This window comes from Rhineura floridana, chromosome 11, assembly GCF_030035675.1.
Source record: "Rhineura floridana isolate rRhiFlo1 chromosome 11, rRhiFlo1.hap2, whole genome shotgun sequence".
Classification (NCBI taxonomy): Eukaryota; Metazoa; Chordata; class Lepidosauria; order Squamata; family Rhineuridae; genus Rhineura; species Rhineura floridana.
In genome coordinates, this window is record NC_084490.1 from 43,484,714 (window position 1) to 43,504,952 (window position 20,239).

Here is a 20,239-nt window from a genome sequence, read left to right on the forward strand (position 1 = left end):
ATGTAGAACTGTGACTGGGAGCTCCAAGAAAGAAGAGGAAGCCCAAAGAGAGAGTAATTAATGGGAAAAGGTGCTGTAAGGAAATGGACTGTTTTTGTACTTGTATGGAAATGAGACTGTAATATGACTATGCTTTTAATGACGTATATTGCAATGTCTTGCTAACCGGTATCTGTTATTTCTTTGTAGGAAAAGTTGTTATTCTGTTGTTGTTTTTGCAGGTCTGGGACAGACCTCTTTCAGAGAAGGGTGTAGTGTTATGAGCATGGGGGGGGGGCTGGAATGGATGATTTCTGTGGGTCACCTTTCCAGCCTCTGATTTGGAATCCTATGCCTGGGAGGCTGGCTCTGCTAGCCAGATGAATCTCCTTTGTTAATCAAATAGAGTGGCTAGGTAGTTAGTGGTCCTATTTAGTTGCCCCGGCAACTGGTGAAAGGGGCTAGGAAGATCCTTTTTGTCATTTTAAACTCTACTGGAGGAGAGTCTCCCCCCCACTCCTGGGCGGGGAGAAGTGTGTTTGGAACTGGAAGTGGGTGTACTGGAGAACTAGGGCGGCAGGCATGCGCAGAGGCTGGCTCCCTGCATTGTGGCGATAGGATGCCCCTGCACCCGGATGGAAAAGCTGGATATTAGACTGCTGATGCCTTGAACCCCTCCATCCTAAGCTCAGGTTGGAATGTGTGTACATAAATAAACCATATTTCATAAAGACACCGCAGTCTCCACTGGCCTTCTTCCCAAAGGAAACCAAACCCTGGATGGGCGCAGGGACCCCCTGAAATCTCACCGCTCGGAGATTGGGGAGGCGCACAACAATAAGAACAGCCTGCTGGATCAGGCCAGTGGCCCATCTAGTCCAGCTTCCTGTTCTCACAGTGGCCAACCAGGTGCCTGGGGGAAGCCCGCAAGCAGGACCCAAGTACAATAACACTCTCCCCTCCTGAGGCTTCCGGCAACTGGTTTTCAGAAGCATGCTGCCTCTGACTAGGGTGGCAGAGCACAGCCATCATGGCTAGTAGCCATTGATAGCCCTGTCCTCCATGAATTTGTCTAATCTTCTTTTAAAGCCATCCAAGCTGGTGGCCATTACTGCATCTTGTGGGAGCAAATTCCATAGTTTAACTATGCACTGAGTAAAGAAGTACTTCCTTTTGTCTGTCCTGAATCTTCCAACATCAGCTTCTTTGAATGTTCACGAGTTCTAGTATTATGAGAGAGGGAGAAGAACTTTCCTCTATCCACTTTCTCAATGCCATGCATAATTTTATACACTTCTATCATGTCTCCTCTGACCCGCCTTTTCTCTAAACTAAAAAGCCCCAAATGCTGCAACCTTTCCTCGTAAGGGAGTCGCTCCATCCCCTTGATCATTCTGGTTGCCCTCTTCTGAACCTTTTCCAACTCTATAATATCCTTTTTGAGATGAGGCGACCAGAACTGTACACAGTATTCCAAATGCGGCCGCACCATAGATTTATACAACAGCATTATGATATCGGCTATTTTATTTTTAATACCTTTCCTAATTATCCCTAGCATGGAATTTGCCTTTTTCACAGCTGCCGCACACTGAGTCGACATTTTCATCTCTCTATACACTTTTTGCTGAAAATACTTTGAAGTTCAGGCAAACCTTGCTGCATACCAAAATTCTGTTCTTTCTAATGGCATATTAAATACTTGAAAGCTAGAATACATCATTCCTATAATCTTAAGTATAAACATAAGCCTGGGTATCTTTAGGTACTTCAAACTGGGGTGGGGGAGAGGAGTTGGTGTTGGAAAGGAGTCTATGACAGCACTACTTACTTTTAAGTTACTTAAATAAGATGATTGACTGAACTGATAATATTGAAATCTTGATTTCTATCTGCATTGCATTTCACATTTCCTAATTGTTGGTACAGACAACTTGCTCAGTCACAATCTTGCTTTTAACTTATGTTTTGCTGGTTTTTTGTTTTATGCTGTATTTTTATACTGCTGCCCTGACTTGTTTTATGCTTGTTTCTATTTTTTTTTCTGACCAGATCAGCCACGCAAGGCCTTCTCTCAATCCCACCAACCAAAACAGCTAGGCTGGTGGGTACTAGGGAGAGGGCTTTCTCTGTGGTGGCCCCCACTCTCTGGAACTCCTTCCCGCTTGATCTTCGACATGCCCCTTCTCTGGATGTATTCCGCAAGGCCCTGAAGACATGGCTATTTCAACAGGCCTTTGAGATCCTTGGGATGGGTTAATCTCTATGATTTGCCATCTATTATATGCTGTAAATGTAAATGTTTTATAAATGTATTGATGACTGTCCAGTATTTTATTTATTGAGACTAATGTGACTGCATTTGATACTATTGTATTTTATCCCATTTTAATGTACGTCGCCTAGAGTGGCTATCTGCCAGATAGGCGACACACAAATTAAATATTATTATTATTATGTTTTTACATTGATTGTGTATTTTTATTGCTTTTATTTTGTTTGTAAGCTGCCCTGAGCTCTGTTTTTAACAGTGGAAGGGCAGGATAGAAATAAATAAATATTCCACAGTGCTGGAAACGAGAATGTTTAATTGTACAACCTGAATTTGTCAGGTTGTGACTGAATCTCACCTGAAAATGTTGACAATCTGGGAGTGCCCTGAAAATTCTTTTCTAGTTACTACAAACAGAAAGGGAGAATTCCACAGTGACTCCAAGATATTCAAAGAATTGACTCAACAAAAGAGAAAACCTCTCAGACTGATGTGCAAACTTCATTACCTGCTACGTCTGTGGCTACATGCAGCTGCCGGAATGGGGGTGGGTGGAGCAATTTACATTTCAATACTAAATGCAAGGATGGACTATGGATCACCTGTGTAGGTGGAGTTGATAGGTACTTGCTTATCTACTTCGTCCAGTTGGGAGTTCCTCTGAATGGAAATGGGTCTTTTTCAGATTCTCCAGAAGTTGTGGAGGTGAGTGGCTTTTGAAATTCTTGTGCTAGTATTTGGAACCATTGCACAAAAATAAAGGAAAAAGAAATCAAAGGCCTCCAGTTTCTCTCTTAGAACTGGAATTTTAATTGAGATGAAAAGCAATATTTTGGGGAATGCCTCTTTAGATTTGCAAAATGTTGTATAGCGTGTGGGTGGGGCTGTTTCTTAAGAGCTGAAGCTCTAAGGAATTGAAGGTTGACTGAGAGTAGCCCCTAGAAATGGCTGTGGATGATAACAGTACCGTTTGCCTGGAGATTTTCATATGTATGGTCCATTTTTCTTGGTACAGTATTTAGAATTGCAGAGAGTTCCAGACACTCCTTGTAAGTGTTTAACTTTAATATTGTCTGGATTTTCTAGACAGGACGGTTTATGAAACTCAGCAACATAGAATTGCCACTATTTTTTTTGGCTTTTTATATGAATATTCCTCCAAGATGTGTAGAAATTGCTTTCAGTTCTCTCGCTTTGTGCCCCTCTATTTGTTAATAAACAATGGAAAATATTTTTGCCTTTGAATGTCAATAGTGGAGGATGGTGAGGCCCTGTACACAACACCCAGAAACCACACGCATACATACTATCAGAAATGCATATTATGCTGCTTGCAGGTTACAGATTTCTGGATATAAACAAGCGTGTCTGTGTACCTGTAAACAATATAATGTGTGCAATTACCCTTTTTCCTTCAATTATGAGGGTCACGTCAAGACATTTTGGAGGTGGGAAATCAAATGGTATTCTCTCCTGCTAATATAACACATAGTTATTCACAAGAACAAATTGACAGCTGGTGGAATAGCTGGAGTGATAGACCAGAACGAGGGAGATCTAGCTTCAAATCCCCACTTGGCCATGAAGCTTGCTGGGTGACCGTAGGCTAGTCATAATCTCTCAACTTAATCTATCCCACAGGATTGTTTTGAGGATTAAATGGGGAAGCAAAAAAAAAAAAAAGTAATCCACTTTGAGTTATTTGGGGGAAAGGTGGGGTATAAGCAGGTACGCCAAATCTTCAACTCCGACTCCTCTATTTTTCTACTGCCTGACTCTGACTCCTTCATAAATGGCAAATGTATATTAACTAGTAATAACAAATTTACCGTAGTAAAATGGTAGCACAAAGCATTTCATCACCACCACGCGGTGAATCATCAGGTTAGACTGATAGAACAAAAAAATATTTATTTGATTAAAATTTCTGAACAAGAAAACTTTCCTAAATTCCTATGAAAGTTTTTATTTTGAAGCCGGAGTTGGAGTCGGTACATTTCTACTGACTCCGACTCCACCCAAAAGTGCTTCCGACTCCGACTCCACAGCCCTGGGTATAAGTACAAGAAAAAAGCAATAAAATACTCAAGAAGGGTACTTACTGGTCTATTGCGCCACGAACCCCTGATTTTGTGGTTTCTTTTAAAAACTGACATATGTTTTCATGGATGTGAGCCTACTGTGTCAGATGCATGAAGTGTACACCTAAGCGGATGGGTATTTAGGTATGCACATCTCTAGTGCAAAGATCAAAAAAAGATTTTGTTTTTGAAAGCAAGATTAAAGCATCCTATGCAAAAATGTAGAAAGCGTGTAGTTTCTAAATCATCTCTGAGTGATTCAAATTGCAAATGTGAAGGTTGAAAGTGTTCTGAAATTCAAAATGTTGAATTTTGACATTCTTGGCAAACTTCAAACCTGCTGTGGCAAGTCTCGGCCAGTGACTGTTACCTGTTAAACCACAAACATAACTCAATGAATTAAAATTAATTAAAAGAAATTTTTCTTACTTCTATGCAGTGTTGTCCTAACCAATGCTGCTGTTGCATTATGAGAACATGTGGATGAACAATAAACACTGAGTTGGTTTGGACATTGATCCTATGCTCTGCTTTCCTACAGACACAAGTATATCTACATGATAATCTTGACTATAACTGTGGTGTTCTACGTCTCCATTCTGAAAGGGAGGCCAGCCAAAATTACAACGGAGTGGGAAACTCCATTGTCCTTAAAGCTTTTGCCAGAAGAAAAATACAAGTCCATGTTCTTGTTTGATGGAATTTGGTAAGTTCTGCAAGCATGACGTTTTTACAAAAGCAGTTCTAAAAGGCATGAGACAAAGGAAGCCTGTCTCTCCCTTGCTTCTGAATCTTTCTGTTGAAATACTGGTTTTAACTGTGTGATTAAGCCAAAGATGCTAATACTCCTGGTAAGGAGCACAGGACTGAGGGGAGCTTTTATAGGTTGTTTAAATTACTTTCCCTTCCCCTGTGTCTCTGTGAGTCCTGATCAGTTGGACTTGGAGTTACAGCTGATTGCAAGCTAACTAGATAGCTATTTTTGTTCTCCTAGCTGCTGAATCGCTGGTTCTTAACACCTACAGCTTGAGGAGGCAGCTCCAAGAGCTGCATGGGAGGACCTAGCTGAGGCCAAGGGCGTTATAAGAACAGCCACGGCAGCATGGATGCCTTACCCTGTTGGGTTGATCCCGAAGGGGTGACACCAATAGGGCTGTCGCTTTGGGATTAGAACAAGGGCACCACCCTGTTTATTGGTTTTATGCTGGGATAATGAGTGGTATTGGTGCTGTTGGTGGGCTGTATATTCATGCCTGCACTTATTTATTTATTTATTAAATTTATATCCCGCCCCATAGCCGAAGCTCTCTGGGTGGTTCACAACATATAAAAAAGAAAACATCCGACATATAATTAAACCGCATATCATCAGTTAAAATAAATTAATTATTCAAGGATTAAAACATAATTAAACATATACTAAAATGCGTATTAATATTAAAATGCTAAAAATGTTAAAATGCTAAAATATTAAAATGCTAAAAATGCCTGGGAGAATAGGAAGGTCTTTACCTGGCGCCGAAAAGACATCAGTGTTGGCGCCAGACGTACCTCATCAGGAAAAGAAAGAGTATGTATGTCAGTGATCCCAGGACTGATCAGAGTATGAGATTGATTCAGTCCTGTGGGGCTGGTGTTTGGTTTACATGAAATAGAAACAGTTTTGTAGTTCTATTTTTTTTAAAAGTTGTTTTTTATTGATTTTATAGTAATTTAACATGAATGATATAATGATACAAAAATACATCAATTTAACTTTAATACCCTCCCTCCTCCCCCCACTTTAGAGCCAATTCCTGTTCTGATTCGGTTTATGTGCTATGTTATGGAAAGTATATTTGTAAGTATTGGTATATAGGTGATTATGGTAGTGAGTAAAAATTAAATACAATATTATCATGAGATGGTTTAAAATTGTAGGAGTATTATTATTTGTTTAGGAAAACCAGATAGTTTTTGCAGATGAAGAAAGCTGGGTATGTAGGTCTCGTTGTGAGGTGTATTCCATATAGTTCCACCATACTGACGTAAACAATTCCGGTTTTGCTGCACCTCTTAGAAATCGAAGATGTAGCGTGATTTTGTCTAGTATAGCTATCATCCATATTTTATTGAACCAGATCTGCAGGTTAAGTCCATCTTGATTTTTCCATTGTTGTAATACTGTTAGTCTTGCTGCTATGAGTAGTTTACATAACAGATGTTTTGATTTTAATGTTTTGTTTTCATCTTTGAATAAAGATAATAAAAATAGTTCCGGTGTTAAGTGTATTTTTTCTTTCGTAATGTTGTTAAGTTCGGTATGTACTGAAGTCCAAAACTTTTTGATCTGTGGGCAGCTCCACCATAGATGGAAGTATGTTCCTTTCTGATTGCATCCTCTCCAACATAAGGGGGATGTTGATGAAGATATACGAGAAAGTTGTACTGGTGTATAATATCATCTGTGAATTGTTTTCAGCATAGTTTCTTCATGTGTTGCAGAAATTGTTTTGTTGTGTTTAGAATGAAAAATTGAAGACCATTCAGATGTTTCTAGTTGGTATCCCAGATCTTTTTCCCATTGGTTTTTCAGACCTGTCAGTTTTCCCATATCAATTTCTAGTAATATTTTATATAATTAGAAACTATTCCTTTACCAGAGTGACCACTATCTAGTAATATTTTTTCAAATTGTGTGATATTTTTAGTAGCGTATGTTTTGATTTGAGGGTCCTTTAAGATAGTTTGTAATTGGTATGTATGTAACCAATCTAAGTTCCAAGATGGAATATCAATTTTTAGTTGTTGAATAGTGATTGGGTTACCTTGTGGAAAAAAATCCCTCAATCTAAAATAATTTTTCTCCTCTCCTATTTCTATATATTTTTTCAAGAAATCGTCTCCTGCTTTCGGGTAAGCAGGTAAGGGAGTTAAAGGGGAGTATATTGAAGATAATTTTAATTGCCATTGTTTCCAGATGGAGAATGTGGATTTTGTATATGGATTATTAATAGTTTTAATCCATTTGTGGTTGATAAGTAAGAAGGGTAGATTCCAAATCTTGCCTTTCGATAACATATTTTCTTCTAGTCTAATCCAAGATTTGTTTGATTTCATTATGATGAAGCTAAGTTGGTGAAGTTGAAATGCTATGTAATATAAATGTAAATTCGGGAGACCCCAACCTCCAGAATTTGTGTGTGTGTAAAAGGATGTCATTGCTAATCTTGGTCTTTTATTTTGAAAGATGAAGTTATTTATCATGGTTTGCCATTTGCGAATAGTAGTATGTGTGATAAGAATAGGGAGTACTTGAAATAAATAAAGAAATCTGGGGATTATTTTCATGCGAACGGTCGCTATTCGGCCTAGTATGGTTATATTGAGTTTTTTCCATTTATTGAGATCTAGTTTCATTTTTCGTATTAAAGGGTAATAATTAATATAAAACAATTTTCATGTATTTTTTGGGAATCAGGACTCCCAGGTATCTAAAAGCAGTTACATATATTAATTCCCAATATTTTGCGGGTGATCAATTGGTCTTGAGGGCCAACATGAAAAAACATTATAGAGGATTTGTTGAAATTTATTTTAAGACCAGATATTTCTGTAAATGTTTCAAGCATCAGTTTAAGTGTTGAGGCTGATTGTGATGGGTTTCCTAACATTAATGTCATGTCATCTGCATATAAATTTAATAGATGTTCTTTGTCAGTTTTATTAATTTTATAACCCTGTATTTGAGCATGTGCGTGTAATTTCATGGCTAGAGGTTCCAGAGCCAGAGCAAATAGTAATGGAGAGAGAGGACATCCTTGTTTCGTTCCTCTTTGTATTATTATGGGGTCAGAATCCAAATTATTAGTGCGAATTACTGCAGTAGTGGTGTCATATAATCGGTTAATCATTTTTAGTATCCTATTTCCTAATTTATATTTATATAGTACTTTAATTAGGTAGTTCCAGTTTAAACAATCAAAGGCTTTGTATATATCTAAGGATAAAATACCTAATGGTTTTTTGTTTGTTTTGGCGTGATATATGATGTTAAGCAGTCTTCTGATGGGGTCAGATATATGTCTTCCTTTAATGAATCCTGTTTGATCTACATTAACAAGATCAGTTATCATTGAATTGATTCTGTTTGCTAATATAGAAGTAAATAATTTTTGATCTTGATTAAGAAGATTTATTGGGCGATAGGATTCCACTTTTGATTTATCTTTATTTGGTTTAGGTATAACTATTATACGTGATGTTTTCCAGGTTTCTGGGATAATTCCACCTGACCAGATATAATTAAATAATTGTGTGAGGTGTGGGGTTAATATGTCTTTGAAGATTTTATAAAATGTGCTATTAAAGCCATCTGGTCCAGGTGCCTTATTGTGTTTGAGGTGTTTGATTGCTGTAGAAACCTCTTCTATTGTTATATCTTGGTTTAGAAGTGTTTTTTGAGCATCTGAAGGAGTGGGTGGGGAAAAGTCAAGGAGAAAATTGTGAAGTTCCTCTGTTTTGATAGGTGTGGTATTATATAGTTTATTATAAAAATCCATGAAGCATTTATTGATTTCTTTAATATCAGAGGTCATGTTCTCTTGATGTGGAATTGTTGTAATTGTAGTGGCTGTATATTGTGATTTTAGAGCATGAGCTAGTAATCTGGAATGTTTATTTCCCCATTCATAGTATTTTTGTTTAGTATACCAGAGTGATTTAGCTATTTTCGTAGAATCTATAGCTTCTAATTCTTTTTTTTCTGTTGTAATTCTCCTAATGTGATGTCTGAATTATTTTGTTTATGTTGAGATTCTAGTTTGTCCACTTCTTTTAATAATTGGGTTTTAATTGGGTCGGTGTGACGTTTCTTTTTGGCCATTTCATTTATACAGTGACCTCTCATTGCTGCTTTCATTGCGTCCCATAAAATGTTCATCGTAATGTCAGGGGTAGTGTTGAATTCAAAATATTCTTTTAATTTTTCTTGTAGTGTGTTAGTGACTAATCGATCAGTAAAAAGGGAGGAATCAAATCTCCATATTGAGTTGTATGGAGTGTATTTTAGGGTGTTTAGATTTACTCCTACTGCACCATGATCTGATACCAATCTGGGGTATATTTCTGCTTTGGTGATATTAGTAAGGAGTGTGGAGGATACTAGGATGTAGTCTAGTCTCAAAAAAGTTTTAAATCTGAGTGATTGATATGTGTAGTCTTTGATATTAGTATTTATGTGGCGCCATGCATCTATTAACCTGTGTTTTTGTAGTAGAGATTGCATGGGAGATGACGTTTTTGCAAGCGATTTTGGTAGCTGTATGCTTTTATCTAGTATAGGGTCACCGCTCATGTTTAAATCCCCGCTTATAAGAACTTCACCTGTGGCAAATTTCTGAAGTTTTTTGAGTGTTTTAGATAGAAAATTTAGCTGATTAGTATTAGGAGAGTAAATTGAAGCTAGAGTGTAATTACGATTTTGTAATAGTCCTGAGAGGAATATATATCTGCCCTCTGGGTCTATGTGTTGTTTTTGAATCTGAAAGTCTAATGTTTTAGCAAAAACAATTCCTACTCCTCTTGAGTGATTTCCTCCCGTAGCTAGGAATTGCTTACCAAAATATTTATGTGGGAGAAGATGATAGTTAGGTTTTGGTTTATATATTTCTTGAAGAAATATAATTGAGGGTTGTTGACTTTTGATATAGTCTGAAACTCTCCGTCTTTTGATTACATCTCCCATGCCCCTCACATTTAGAGTTAATATTTTAAGTTCAGCCATTAGAGATAAGTACATTGATTGTTTTGATCACCTGAATATATCAATATCCTTTATCTTTGTACCATTTCCATCTTAACATTTCTGTGTTTAACCATATATTATAACTTATATTGAATGTGTAGCTCTGAGAACCCCAAGTAAAACATAACTTTCCTCCCAACATGTAGCCCCTGTACCTGACTAATAGAAGACAGAGTAAACTTACTCTGCTTACAGGTGTTGTCATTGACAGCCCTGTATTAGTCGGTCGAATTTCTGAGGTATATTACCTCTGAGAAGAATAAAATAGTATAAATTTGAATAGTAGCAAATAGATAAAACTTTTAACTAAATAGCTCATTATGTTTCTGCCAACCCTGGCCTGTGATAAATTGCACCAACTTAGCCTTTGTGCGTATTAGAAATTTGTGATTTAGTTCTTGAGAAATCTGTTTGTATGTTGATTCTTGTAGTGTTCCATCAGTGAATGTTCATTTTTTCCTTGTAGATGTGGATCTCAGTGCTCTTTGCGTAGTCATTGAGTTGCTGACTGTGTCCACTCTTGGACGTCTTCGGCGTCTCATGGTATGAGGGAAGGATTTCCAATTGTCGCAGTCCAGTAACATATTGAACAGCTCATCTGATTCTGTTTCTTCTTCATCCCACGGAGAGTTGATGTTGAATAGTGCCAGTAAATTTAGCATGTCTTTTTTAGTTAATGCTTTATGTTGAATGCCATCAATTTCTGTTATTAGCGCAAATGGGAAGCCCCATCAATATTTAATGCCTTCTTTTCTTAGTAGTTCTGTAGCAGGGCGAAATGCTTTACGTTTTTGCAGTGTTGCAGTGCTCAGGTCCTGTAGAAATAAGACGGGGCTGCCTTCGAATTCGATTTGATTTTTTGAACGTGCTATTTTAAGCAGTTCTTCTTTTTTTGCGAAATTATAAAATACAATTATAATGTCTCTAGGAGGGGCATTATTTTTTGGGCGAGGACCCAGGCTTCTGTGTGCGCGTTCTATGTCTGATGCAATAATGCCTGCTTCTGGCATGGTTGCTGACCACCAAGATATTAAAGCCTGAATAATATTTTTATTATCAGTCCATGCCTTAATCCCACGCACTCTTAAATTCTGGCGATGGCTTCAATTTTCCTGGTCATCGACGTGGGTTAATATTTCTTTTTGATTGAGAATAATATGTTTGATCACCTCTGTGTGTTGAGTGCTTAAATCTAAGGCCTCATCTGCAGTTTTAGCAACGTCGGCCATTTTGGTTGCCAAGGATGAGATTTTTTCATCTAAGATTTTAAAGCTATCGTCCCATTTTTGAAATAGTGAACTTTGTAAGGAGGCAATTTGCGTAGAGAGGAGGCTTGTAGCTGGGTCTTGCTCTGAGTCAGGGATTAAGGGCTGCATTAACTCACTTTTTGATGATGTTTTCGCTGCCATTTTAAGGTTTTCAGGTTGCTTTGATTCACGATGTGTCCAGCGAGAGGTTGTTTTGTCAAGATAAGAAGTACTGCTGTTGATCTAACTCTGCAGGAGATATTCCTGGTTCCATCAGATATTTTTAAGAGGAGTTTTGGATTTTGTGTCAAGGCTTTTTTCGAAGAAAAGGCTGCAGGGTTAGCAGAGCTCACAGCTCACCCTGTTGCTCCGATGGTCGCCACCTAGTGGCTTTTGTAGTTCTATTTCTTAGCAGAGTATATATTTTGCAAAAGCGGAATGAGAATTAACCAGCGGAATGAGAATTAACCAGCCCACCTTCCCCTCATGCAGACTAGCTGAATAAAAAAACAGAGACAGTCTTCTTTGGTAAAAAGTATGAAGAATGTTTACTCACAACCTTAAGTATGTTGAGGAAACAGGCTCTAGCTTGGAGAGAAAAGATAAAAGTAGGTAGTAGATTTAGTCCATGATTGGGATCATCTGGGAGAGAAGCCTGTAGATGCTTCTCTCTCCTGTGGCTAATGGAGAATTATGCTAATAAGAGAACACAATATCTTAAGAGGAAGAGAAGAAGGGAATTAGCACCTATAAATAGGAAGTTACATCAAAGTAAACAAGCATAGAGGTGTCCCCAAATTCTGGCTAGAAGGAACATCTCCCTATTAAAAGGCATGCAAGCTTGCTTATCCCAACAGTTAGTACACCTGGGTAAGAAACCGGGGAGAGTTTGATTGCTTTCCAGGTGAGACCTGGGTGTTCTCACCTGGCATTCATGTGCTGATATGACTGCTAGTGTCTGGTTCCTGTCTCTGCCTGCAATGTGATTTTTGTGAGTGCCTGGAGTGGTGTACGTGTGGAGGGGAAGAGGGCTTTGAAGATATGCCTGGAAGGAAGAGATTATCTGGAGGGCTCATAGATATCAACTGTTCCAGGAGTTGGGGGCTGAGGTGGGGGTGGATTGGAGGGAGACTTACAGATCCTTGTGTTCACTCTGACCGCCTTGTGGAGTATCACTGTGTGTTATCACTGGAGATTCATCCACTGTGCCCCGTGGTCTGTTGTTATTTAATGGTTCATAATCAGACTGTGTTGATCCATGATCTTATCATGGATGAATAGGTTGACCTGGTGGTCTGCATAACTGAAACCTGGGAGTGTGGAGCTGAGTGGGCCTTACCTGACACAGTTCTTCCCACCTGGGTTCTTGGTTTAACACCAGTCCAGGACAGATGGTTGGCGGGAGGTGTTGCCATAGTTCACTCTCTTTCACTAGGGATCCTCTCAGTTTAGGAGCTGAACCCGAGGGTCTACATCTGGTGTGGGGTCATGGAGTCAGGTTGGGGATACTGTTTATGTATAGCTCAATAGTCTTCCTGAGTGAGCTGGCCGAGGCTGCCTCTGGTGTGGTTTTGGAGGAACCTAGGACTCTTGTTATGAGCAACTTCAATATCCATGTCAAGGATGTCTTGGAGCTGGCTCATTTTTGTGGTCTCCATGGCAGCTGTGGGGCTGTCTCAGATTGTCATTTGCCCAATGGACAGAGCAGGGCAAACCCTGGATTTAGTTTTTGCTCCCAGTGAAGAGAGTGGTGGTCTGGATATGGGGGAAGTCTTAACCCTTTCGTCTTGGTCAGACCACTTCCTGGTGAAGTTTGGACTTTTGGCAGCAGCCAAACACCACAGAAGTGGGGGACCGATTTGGATGGCCCACTCCTGAAGACTAATAGAACCTGGTTGGTTCCTGAATGCTCTGGAGGATTTTCCAGGGGACACAGCTGGTGATTTTGTCTGGTCTTGTAACCAAGCTGCTTTCAGAGAGGTCACATCAACACCATATATTTAAAGCATGATTATGCCACTTGGTAACAGTCATGGAGAACCCTGGGAATGGTAGTTTAAGTGTGCTGGGGGTTGTAGCTCTGTGAAGTCAACACCCTTAACAAACTACAGTTCCCAGGATTCTCCATGACTGTTAAGGTGGTAGAATCATGCTCTCAGTGTATGGTAAGGAGGATGTGACCAACATATGACACAGACTTTGCATATGGGAGTGTTCCCTTTATTACACTTTGCCTGTATACAAAGCAAATAATATAAAGACACCATAAGCCTTGCCCATACATTCATACTAGTTTTTCATAAAAGTAACTAATTCTGGTGGTGACACATGTGTGGCCTTTCTTCTTTTCTATTCATCCAATAAGCCACAAAACTGCATATTGGTATACTTGGTGAAGTTGTCATGTTTGGAATCAAGATAAAGAATAATTTTCCACTTGAAGAATGCAATCATTAATATCCAATGAGAACAGTGTATATTGGTGGGGATAAGCTGGATGACCTTTACCACAACATCCAAGTTTGTGCCAAAGTTATGAACACTTGTTGTGTACCCCGGTAATTCCATAGACCACATAATAAATGGGCTGAAGAGACACATATAAACATCTGTACTTGTAACAGTCTCTAGACTTGTTCTAGAAATTAGGAACCCCTCGATAACAGTGTCAACTAGCCAGTTTTGATTTAGAAGCTACTTCATGTCATTTGCATTGGTCAAGACTCTATGTATGGTTGCGTTTCTCATGTGTGGATAGCCTGTCATGGATTCCTATGGGACATGCTAATTTCTTTCCATCAGCTTCCTTGAAAAATAGGGGGCTTCTTGCTTATGATCAAAGGCAAAGGATGATAATTGCCTTTCTTTTTCAGCAGCTTTATTTTCATTTGTCTGGCTAATTGACACTGTCATCTAGGGGTTCCTAATTACTAAAATATTTTTAGAAGAATGAACTCTATGGCCTTATAGGCCCCTTCCAACTCTACTATTCGATGATTCTATGAACTACTCTTTATACTTATATTTGTTTATTTGTGTCGTCATAGCAGTTTTGTGGCTTATTGCATCAATCCCTTCTAGTCATGTGTGGCTGGTGAATTTGGTAGGTGTGGCTTATTTGGGAAGTTGCCATTCTGGGCGGTTTTCCAGAAAAATGTACTATAGGCCGGAACAGGTATTGGAACATGGTTTCTGTAGACGTTTTGTGGCTTATTGCATAAATCCCATCTAGTGACTAATGCACACATTTTTGCAAGCAATTTTCCTAAAATATAGTACATTTTTATGTTTTTCACTAATATCATTCATATGTACACTTTTCCCTAATGTATGCATTTTAGTAAACATTGGTTGGAAAACTGCATCACAGAATTCAGATAAGTGCAAATTTCCAGGGATGGCTGTGTTCCAGTTCCCATTGTTCAGGAAAGTGCAAATTTGATTAGGTTTTAAATGCAAACTGAATCAAATTTCTCCTCCATCCTTAGTTAAAAAATAAAGACTGCAATCCTATCGAACCCCAATGGGGTTTCTTCTAAGTAGTCATATATGGGAGGGCACTGTAAATGGACTTGCAGAGCAGTCCAATACAAGTTAGCTTAGAAGCAAGCAACTCCCACTGACTACAGTAATTCATACTCCCAACTTGTCCCAAGTAGCATGCATATAGAATTAACACTTAAGCATCTCCAAAAAAGAGGATAAAAGTCAGATTTGTGTAAAAATTGCACTTGCACATGCTGATCTATATGTATAGATGCAAAATTAGGAATTGTTGTACCTGACAGAGTAATACAAATGTTGTGGGGAAAACTGTGACCAGTGTGTCTGCCTAGTCTGGTGTCTGGAAAAGGACTGCCTTCAAGTTGATTCTGATTTATGGTGACCCTATGAACAGGGTTTTCATGGTAAGCAGTATTCAGAGAGGGTTTACCATTGCCTTCCTCTGAGGCTGAGAGGCAGTGAGTGGCCCAAGGTCACCCAGTGAGCTTCATGGCTGTGTGGGGATTCGAACCCTGGTCTACCAAGTCGTAGTCCATCACCTTAACTACTACATTACACTGGCTGTCTGGTGTGTGGACCTGGTGCAAATTGTTGATGGGTTAAAACACCTGCACCAGCTGCCTGTACACCACTGCACCAGGTTCTTCTTTTAATATGCAAAGCCCTGAACAACTTGGGTCTAGAATACCTTAAGGACTACCTGAGCTTTATATTCCAGCTCAGTCACTGAGATCATGTGGAGGAGTGCTGTTGGTTGTCTACTTTGTTTCAGAAGCCCAGCTGGCTTCAGTTAGAAATCTGGGATTTAATCTTGGCAGTCCCATGCTGTGGAATACTCTTCCAGCAGAGATTCAGCAGGCATCCTTGTTAACTTTTAGGTGTTGTTTGAAGACCTTTTTATGCCAACAGCCTATAAAGTCATTTACACTTTTTCAAGATGAGCCAGTCATGTTTTATGATTTTGTATTGTTTTTATGGTAACCTTACATTTCACTATTTCATGAGTGGGAAGTCTATAACTATTTTTATAAATAAATATCAACCCCCCCCCCTTACTGCTCTATTGTCGTTAAACCTCACTTGGGTCAGAAGCCCTTCAAACAGAGTACTGAAAAATAGGATGCATTGGGCACACTGCATGCATAGGGTTGAAACTTTAATCCTATTTGGTTTCTTCTCTCCCTCCCTCCCCAATTTTGAATGCATTTTTAACACATAATACACAAATAAGAGCGGAAACTGCCTTTGAGAAAATATTACTCAATAATATGAATCGCCTTTTGTTTATATTATACCAGAGCTTAAAAAATTTACTTTTTTGAACTACAACTCCCATCAGCCCAATCCATTGGCCATGCTGGCTGGGGCTGATGGGAGTTGTAGTTCAAAAAAAGTAACTTTTCCAAGCTCTGCATTATACACATTACTTCTGGAACTTGAACGTGAAATGGACCAGATGAAAGATTAGAGTGATTTTGCACTCTTGACCTGCCTCTGAAGGCTTGGGAAGTTCTGTGAAACAAAAATCATAATTGTTCTTTGAATATAAGTATCGTGGAGAGTCTCTTTAAAATGTTGGTGACATGGTGTGTAACTCAGGATTTTATAAATAACTACATTGTTATAAATCAGAGCTTGGAAAAGTTACTTTTTTTAAACTACAACTCCCATCAGCATGGCCACTGGATTGGGCTGATGGGAGTTGTAGTTCAAAAAAGTAACTTCCAATAATACCTAAAGTGTGCTGTAAAGGTTAAAAAGGTGGCTTTTTCATATTTGATGGAATTGTTCCTTTAGCCAAAACTTCTTGGAAACTAAATTTTAAGTTCTGTTGGAGAAGATCATTATATGTAGTTCAATTTATGTGTTTTCTGACATATAGCAAAGATACGATTCACCCTATCAACAGAGTTACCATCATGTATAATCATAATAATAATTCTACTGTAAAAAAAAAAGTGGCTGTGGGAGGGAAGTGAATATGGAATTTTGTGTTTATGGTTAAATTAATACTTTTTGTGCAAGTGAATAAAGGAATGAAGACCAATATTGGAACCAGTTTGTTAGAAATTACACATCTTCTATTAACCTCCAAGTGTACAATCTAGTTTATAGTATATAGTTTATAGATTATATACTGTAACTAGTTTTGTTTTATTCCTACATAATAAATTTTTGTATAAAAAGTTGCATGTCTTGATATTTTTTATTTTATGTTATCTAATACGTCTGTGTATAATGCTATTTACAACTGATGCATTGAAAAAAATGTGGAGGTCCTTTAATTGGGATTGTGAAGTAGCTTGGTTCTAACATCTTTAGTAGCCAGGTTAGCAAGGTGACTCTTGGTGACATTTCACAAACTAATGATTAAAACAAAAAAACCCAAAAGGTTCCCGTAAAAAAGGATGAGAGGGGTGAAACAAAGGCTAAGTGAAGTTTAAGTGCCCATACTAATGGAACAAAAATGTGCACCTGTTTAGTGGATGAGCTGGGGATGGAGAAAGAAAATGTAGCACAAACGATCACAAAACGCAATCCAGGTTGTTCCACCACCTTGTAAAAAAATTTTTAACTGCCAGTCTGGATGCATCAGGAGGGCTTGCAACTTACGCTAGCCAAAGCAATTGTTCAAAATGTCAGTATTAAAACAAAACAGGATACGGCAAAATGGCAAACAAAATTTGGCTACCATGTGGTACTCAGGAATGTAGAAAAGCAAGTTGGGAAGAGTAAAAAACAATACTTATAAGAACTAGCCTGGCAACTTGAGGAAAGGGAATTGTGTAACTGTACCTCTTTGATCAGGGCTTGTTTTGTGACCTTCATAAACGGAGTAAAGGGTAGTAAGTAAAAAACCTCTAAAATGACCATAAAGGAAAAATGGTAACAGGATTACTAAACAATGGTCACAGTTCACTCACTTCCTTGCCAAGGAGAAAACATGGAGCTAAGTTTCAGAATATATATAGCTTAATTTAAACATGTGCTTTTAATGTAAGCCCCTCAAACAAATTGGCTGAAACAATATGTAGTGTATCAATTAATATAAGATTAATTTTATAATACATTGCATTTTCCTTCTGACATCACTGTTTACAATCACACACACCCCTGTGCATGTGTCAGTGTTGGCTGGTCCCCATTGGGACTGATGGGGCAGAAGTCAGGGACCCCAGCTATAGGGGGAGGTAGAGCCAAGGACAAGCAGAGCCAACTAACTCTGTTGTTGTCCCCATCCTCCTTCCTGCAGAGTTCTACAAGATGCAACACTGAAGCTAAGGCTGCAATCCAATACACACTTACCTGGGGGTAAATCCCATTGAACTCAATAGAGCTTACTTCTGAGTAGACATAGGATTGCAGCCTAAGGAAGGGGTGAATGCTGACAGGCAGGGCCACCCCCTGGCCTGGTTGTAAGGAAGGAGGTAGACAGGAGGGGGCTGGCTGAGGGCCAGACTAGTATACTGGGGCAGTTTCCCACTTGCCCTAACAGACTAGCCTTCACTGGTGTGTGTGTGTGTGTAGAGAGAGAGAGAATATTGTTGCACGCCATCCCAATCTCCAAGCAGTGAGATTTCCAGGGGTCCCTGCGCTCGCCCAGGGTTTGGTTTCCTTGGGAAGAAGGTCAGCGGAGACTGTGGTGTATTCATGAAATATGGTTTATTTATTTACACACATTCCAAACTGAGCTTAGGATGGAGGGATTCAAGGCATCAGCAGTCCAATATCCAGCTTTTCCATCACGGTTACAAGAGGCACCCCAAAGCCATGGTGCACAGAGCCAGTCTCTCTGCCTGCCTTCAGTTCCCAGCCTTTCTCAGACACACTAAAAACACACACCTTTCCTCGGCCCCAGGAAGGGGGGGGACGCTCTCCTGAAGAGTTTCAATGACAAAAGGATCTCCCTGGCCCATTCACCAGTTGATGGGCACCTGATAGACCCATTAACCCACCTGGCCACTCTATTAGATTAACAAAAGGAACTCATCTGACCAGCACAGCGGGTTTCTCACCCCCAGGCGCAAGTCTCCAAATCAGAGGCTGGAGGGGGACTCAGAAATTATCCATCTCAGCCCCAAACCCATAACAATATATGGCGTGCAATTTGGGAAAGGATTTCATGCATCTGATGATTTAGACCAGCCTTTCCCAACCAGTGTGCCTCCAGATGTTGTTGGACCACAACTCCCATCAGCCTCAGCCAGCATTGCCAATGGCTGAGGCTGATGAGAGTTGTGGTCCAACAACATCTGGAGGCACACTGGTTGGGAAAGTCTTATTTAGACTGTGGTTCACAAATGTTTATGCCATGATAAATTTGGAAGGTCACTTCCAGACTGTCAACCCTTTTATGCAGATTAGGGATGGAAAGATCTGTCAATTTTGGTTCTCTCAGTTTCTCATCTTTCCAATCTTAAATTCAGTTCTCCACATTTGTACAGCAATTTGCGACTTGAAAAAATCCTCATGAAAATTCTCTATCATTATAGTGCAAATTTCTCCTAATAAATACATTTTTGTAGGGAGTTTTAACTAGTACACATTTTTGCAAGCCATTTCTTATCATATAATGCATTTTAACATGTTATTTTTACTCATATGTTCATTTTTATGCACACTTTCCCCTAATATATGCATTTTTGTAAACATTGGTTGGCAAACTGCATTTCAAAATTCTTTATCAATAGTCCTTAACTTTAACCTTTTCTCTTTCCTTCCCCCCCCCACCCATAGGCTGGGACCAAAGAATCACTGTGAGTGTGTCAGAGCCAACAAGCTGACAGTCTATCAGCTGGATAATTATATTGATAAAGATAAACTCGCCTCTGTCACAGAAAGACGTGAAAAGGAATTCAGAGATTATCTGAGAAGGTAACCTTAATCTACCCCAGTGAACTGACCCACATCTCTTAAAAACTATATAACAAAACTAGAATCAATGTGAATGTCTTGATGGATTAGACCAGGGATAGGGAACCTGTGCCCCCCTAATGTTGTTGAACTCTAGCTCCCATCAGCCCCAACCAGCATGACTAATAGTCAAGGATGATGGGAGCTGTAATCCTACCACATCTGGAGAGCCACAGGTTCTCCATCCTTTGATTAGACCAGCCTTTCCCAACCAGTGTGCCTCCATATGTTGTTGGACCACAACTCCCATCAGCCTCAGCCAGCATTGCCAATAGTCAGGAAAGATGGGAATTGTGGTCCAACAACATCTGGAGGCACACTGGTTGGGAAAGGCTGCACTAGGTATTACCTCCAGCTTTGTGCCTGCTTTCTGACTTACAAAAATATGTAAATTACTGTTTAACTGAATTAAAATTGAGTCCATTGCTTTTTTGTCCCAACCTGATGCCATCTGAGA

The 20,239-nt window shown here is 39.2% G+C and overlaps 1 protein-coding gene across 1 annotated transcript in view; it reads left to right on the top strand.

The window, feature by feature from the left end:
- Positions 1-2,921: 2,921 nt before the first annotated feature.
- B4GALNT2 (beta-1,4-N-acetyl-galactosaminyltransferase 2 (SID blood group)) overlaps positions 2,922-20,239 on the top strand; it is a 32,545-nt gene continuing 15,227 nt past the window's right edge. The window contains exons 1-3 of the mRNA XM_061592107.1: positions 2,922-2,956; positions 4,874-5,038; positions 19,606-19,743. Coding sequence (XP_061448091.1) covers positions 2,922-2,956; positions 4,874-5,038; positions 19,606-19,743 — 338 coding nt within the window. The remainder of the gene's footprint in view (positions 2,957-4,873; positions 5,039-19,605; positions 19,744-20,239) is intronic.